The sequence below is a fragment of the Armigeres subalbatus genome, chromosome 2 (assembly GCF_024139115.2).
Source record: "Armigeres subalbatus isolate Guangzhou_Male chromosome 2, GZ_Asu_2, whole genome shotgun sequence".
Lineage (NCBI taxonomy): Eukaryota > Metazoa > Arthropoda > Insecta > Diptera > Culicidae > Armigeres > Armigeres subalbatus.
Window position 1 is genome coordinate 343,409,301 of NC_085140.1, and position 5,360 is coordinate 343,414,660.

Genomic DNA, 5,360 nt, shown 5'->3' on the forward strand with positions numbered 1-5,360 from the left:
CCGGAAGCCTCCTTTCAAGAGGCCCGGAAGCCTCCTTTCAAGAGACCCGGAAGCCTCCTTTCAAGAGGCCCGGAAGCCTCCATTCAAAAGACCCGAAAGCCTCCTTTCAAAAGGCCCGGAAGCCTCCTTCCAAGAGGCCCGGAAGCCTCCTTTCAAGAGGCCCGGAAGCCTCCTTTCAAGAGGCCCGGAAGCCTCCTTTCAAGAGGCCCGGAAGCCTCCTTTCAAGAGGCCCGGAAGCCTCCTTTCATGAGGCCCGGAAGCCTCCTTTCAAGAGGCCCGGAAGCCTCCTTTCAAGAGGCCCGGAAGCCTCCTTTCAAGAGGCCCGGAAGCCTCCTTTCAAGAGCCCCGGAAGCCTCCTTTCAAGAGGCCCGGAAGCCTCCTTTCAAGAGGCCCGGAAGCCTCCTTTCAAGAAGCCCGGAAGCCTCCTTTCAAAAGGCCCGGAAGCCTCCTTTCAAGAGGCCCGGAAGCCTCCTTTCAAGAGGCCCGGAAGCCTCCTTTCAAGAGGCCCGGAAGCTTCCTTTCATGAGGCCTGGAAGCCTTCATGCAAAAGGCCATGAGGTCTCTTTTCAAGCCCAGGAGTTTTCTTTCAAGAGGTCCAAAAGTCTCCTTTCAAGAGGCTCGGAAGCCTCCCTTTAATAGGCCCGGAAACCTCCTATCAAGAGGCTCGGAAGCCTCCTTTCATGAGGCCCGGAAGCCTTCTTTCAAGAGGTCCGGAAGTCTCCTTTCAAGAGGTCCGGAAACCTTCTTATTTTTTAAAGCGTCTCTTCAAGGGGCTCGGATTTATTCTTTCTAGAGGCTTAACGTTCAAGAGGCTCAGAGGTCTCCTTTTGAGTGGCTTGAAAGCCGCCTTTTAAGAGGCTCTTTTGAGTTACACTTATTTTCATTTACTGCAAAAAGGGGGTATCTCAATTAATGCAAAAGAGCGAAGGGGTACCTCTCAAGAAAATCGCTGCCTTAGCAAGAAGACACATTTGAATTGAAATGAGTTTTACAAAACATGTGTAAAAAATAATCACATTTTGCACCACAGTTACATTACATATCTAACCATTCCTGATCGTTATTTAAACTAAAGCTAATATTGACCATCTCCATATAATCAGAATGGAATAGATTTAGTGGCGTAGCCACAGGGGGGGTTATAAGATGGTGGATGAACCTCTGTCTGAACTGAAGTATCGTTTTGAGAAGTGTCCGGTATTGGGAGGTGTCCGGCGCTGGGGGATCTCCCCATACTCTTTTAATTTATACTAAAACTTTCAAAGTTGGGTTCAGGTTACTGAACAGGTTTGCTGTGGATGTTTAAAAAGAAGTCAGTGAATTAGTCCATCACAGTGTTCACATTCGCTCCACTATAAATTTTAAACTCTATCGATATGATGCAAACAAATACAAACAGCACAAAAATGGACCTTCGAAAACTCTGCAAAGAAAATCAAACTTAAAGGTAATGATTTATTGATTGATATTGATATTATAATCTTTCGGTAAACCTAAATAAACTATAAAAGCCAAAAATTGATTTAATTTTGTTCCTTAACAATCGCTTGCATCAATATTTGATATTCTACATTATCAATTTTGGAAGAACAACGATAAATCACCTCACAATTGCAATTGTAAATAAAAATCAGTTCATCGAAATATGAATCTCCACTATTTCTCTTACTATTTTTTAGAACTATCTCATATCTTCTAGACATTTGTAAGCTTTTCATATTATATTGCGTAAGGAAAACTACTCTAACCTGCATACACTTCTTTTCTTACTCATAACTGCAACTAACGCAAATTTTATGCATGAAATGCATCTAAAAGTAAACCGCCACAATGTGTATGACGTAAGGCATCTAATAAGAAGTTCTTCAGAAGTACAAACTCCTCCATAATTGTATCTGAAAACTAATGTTTTATAAAATTAAGTTTATTCAAATAGATCTTCATAAAAAAGTATTTAACTAATTACATTAAGACGAAATCATGCCATATCAGTGATTATTCATAGTCACACCCTCACTCTTTTCTAACACTCATCTAATATTCCGACGCTCGATCATCCATGTTCACATCCGTCTTACGACACCGAGCTAATTGCATTGTGTGGTGATCCCATTTGAGTCAGGACCTTGTCCAGCCACTGCAGTGGTCCGTGCAGATGAATTTCGATCCAGCAGGGTGTGGACGTGACGTCCTGTCGATGATACTCAGCTCCCCAGCCTTTGACAAAGCTCATGCGTATCGTACACATTTTCGTCAGCTCATAAACCGCTTCAAACCCTCTGTTTACGTACTGCGACAGAAGCTGAGCGAACTCCCGATTGTTGAAGATCTTCAGCGAACAGCCGGGTGGGATTTTGCACACCGTACTGGGGTTGAACCCGTGAGAGTGATTGCAATTACGGCTTTGGACGAAGATCGCCATGTCCGAGATGCACTTCGCGTACACTTCACCTCCCACGTAGTAGAGATGCACCCCCTTTCCGATGTGACGACGTGTGTTTTCGATTGTACTGTTGCGGTTAACGTTGCTCAGCTGACCGAGGCAGAAGCGTTCGGAGTTATTGGATGGATTTGTGAATCCATCCACTATCACGGAGTTTGTATTGCAATGGAACACTTCACCAACTCGGCAGTTCAGCTCGTAATATGCTATGCTGGCCCAGTAGGGAGGTTCCTGGAAATGGACCGGATCTCCTTCACCCTGCATCTGGCTGCTCTCCTGATTCCTCACATTGCTCCCATCTTCAGATGGACTGTATGCCGGAGGAGGCGTTCCCGGTAGTGAACCGTAAGGACTTTGTGGATTAGAATTGATCGATCCCGGGCTGGACACCGAGGAGATTGGACTGTTCGGGCTCATATGTGAGGAAATAGGCGAATTTGGCCCACTTCCGCCCATGTGCGGATTGTTGAAGCCAGAGTTCGTGTAGCTCACATTGTGCGGCATGGTAGGTTCGTTCATTGCATGAAAAGGCAGCATCGAGTGACCTGGGAACTCGGAGAAACGTGGAACAAGCACCGGTGGGAGAACTGAACTTTCGACACGTGTGTAGTGGTACGGATTGATGCAGACCTCTTTCTGTTTGGTGCTAAACGGAAACTGGCACATTTCAATCGGTTTCAGTTCATGGTGACTCTGCAGGTCCGGCCAACGCCAGACGCGACAATATATGACATGAGGAAGTCCTTTGCGGTGGGATACCTGGAAGAGTGCAAAAGATGGTTTAATGATGCTGGAACTGAGTTGAGTAGTGAGACGAAAAGTAAGTCATCCAAATCACGGCGATCGTTCATCGATCCTCAATAACTCACTTGCAACCGTCCGTCCAAAGATCGGGGGATGGTGACACACTTGGACGGCTGTCCGGGACAGGACAAGGCTCGTTCCAACTCCTCAATGGCACCTTTCTGTTTCTTAAGCTTTTTCACCAAACTGTCGACTGCCTTTTCGGCCCATTTTTCCTCCTCATCGCCCTGCTTCCACCCGAGCAGTTTTTTCACCGCCGGGCTGGTGAACGAGAACAGGCTGCTCAATGTGGACATGGCCCTGCTGGTCGATGACTCCGCATCGTCAGTATCCATCGTGAAGGGGTAATCTATGAGGCAAACAAAAAATAAGGTTTATAGCTCTGACGAGTCGAGTTGCACGCTAAAATGGTTAAAATAACTAAGTTGTTAGATATATTTGAGTAACTTATAGTAAATGTCGAGAAAAACCGCTATCAAACTTAACTTTCTAATTGAACAAAGGCGTTTTATGTTGTTATCAATTTGAACACAGTTATAGAATAGATCACCATGTGTGGCTTAGTCGTAAGAGCATAGAAACATAAGTTCTCATAAAACATAGTGCATGGTACTTGACATGTATGTATTTGTTCCCACTCCAGTTTTATTTCGGTAAAAATATTTTTGTATGCGTGAGATTGATTTTCAAGTTGTGGTATTGGAATCCCATAAAATTCCAATTGATGTTGACTGTGAACTTATTCTTATAAGCAAAACAAATGCAATGGACGACCTAAATGAACTTTATTACCAAACATAATTCCTTTAGACTGCTTCTTGAAGCTCTAGGAATATGTCACGAATTTATTGAACCAATATTAAAATCGTTATGATTAGAATAAATGTCTAGGAATATTTTTCGAGACATAGATTAGTTTCACTTCAGTATAATAACCTACGTCTCAACCAATATTTGGTAACTCAATCATGTTTTAGTAAGCTACGATCTGCTTTCTTATATCAATAACAAGTCATAGGATATCAACACATATACAGAAGAGATCACGTTCGTGAGGTACACTGGGATAAGTTGAAACGACTTGGGTTAAATAAAAACCATTATAATTTTGGTGCTTTCCACGTTCAACGATCATAAGAGCATAAAACATAAGAATAAAACAAAAATCAAACAAATCAACCAAAAATAAGAAACATAATAATAACAATGAATAGTGAATATTATTACCTTAATAAATGATAATAAAAATAAATGATAATTTATCCCAATACGCATACCACATGCAAAATTAGAATCACACTCAATGAATCAAAGTTTTATTAAACATGATTATATTTTCAAATATTATTATGAGTTTTAATGCTTCTCAATGAAATAAGAAGTGAGAGTATATGTCAACGTATGCGCAACATTTCACAACTTTTATTTTTCCACATATAATGGTACTTCGATGTTACATCTGCTCTATCGACGAATAATTATATTCGAAATATTATACAATGTTTGTTACTACTCACCCGGTGGCGTTTCGTATTCCCGCATATCCAGCTTTCGATCGAGATGGCACCCAATTCAACGTCTTCGAATCTGATCAATCGAAAAATGGCATGGCGCTATCCACTTTGATTCACAAAACTAACTCCTGCAGGCTTCCCAACAGACAAACTCAGGCGAACCACACGCTTCAGCACTAGTCAACATAATGCTTCTTACTTTCTCCAAGCTTGGTTTCACAACCTCACACCAACCTTCCCGCACACCCACACATTCTTAGGCAAAGGGTACACACAGGCCATGCCTCCCATAGTGTTTCCAGAAAAAAAACTACCTACCGACACATAAACATAAAGCAACGGGTCCAAAATTAGTTTCCTCTTCTACGTTATGCTTTTCAGCTGTTTTAGCTTCTTCGGCCATATCGTGCGGATTCGCGCTGGCTCCGAGCAGGCAGGAATGTAACCAAAAAAAACTTGAAGCTCAATAAGTCGCTATTCGTTAGATGGCATAACGCTATAAAATGTCAAGACATTTGGTTAAAATGATTCAATCATTTATAATTGAATATCTTATCAGTTGTTGAGCATATTTTTATTTTTTCAAATCATAGGTTGAA

The 5,360-nt window shown here is 42.1% G+C and overlaps 1 protein-coding gene across 1 annotated transcript; it reads right to left on the reverse strand.

Moving 5' to 3' along the window:
* Positions 1–1,441: 1,441 nt before the first annotated feature.
* LOC134212864 (protein mothers against dpp-like) lies at positions 1,442–4,956 on the reverse strand. Its single transcript, XM_062691116.1, has 3 exons — positions 4,765–4,956; positions 3,313–3,596; positions 1,442–3,202 (listed from the first exon to the last, which is right to left on the reverse strand). The coding sequence occupies exons 1-3, from the start codon at positions 4,787–4,789 to the stop codon at positions 2,075–2,077; spliced, it is 1,437 nt and encodes a 478-aa protein (XP_062547100.1). The 5' UTR covers positions 4,790–4,956; the 3' UTR covers positions 1,442–2,074.
* Between the last annotated feature and the right edge of the window lie 404 nt (positions 4,957–5,360).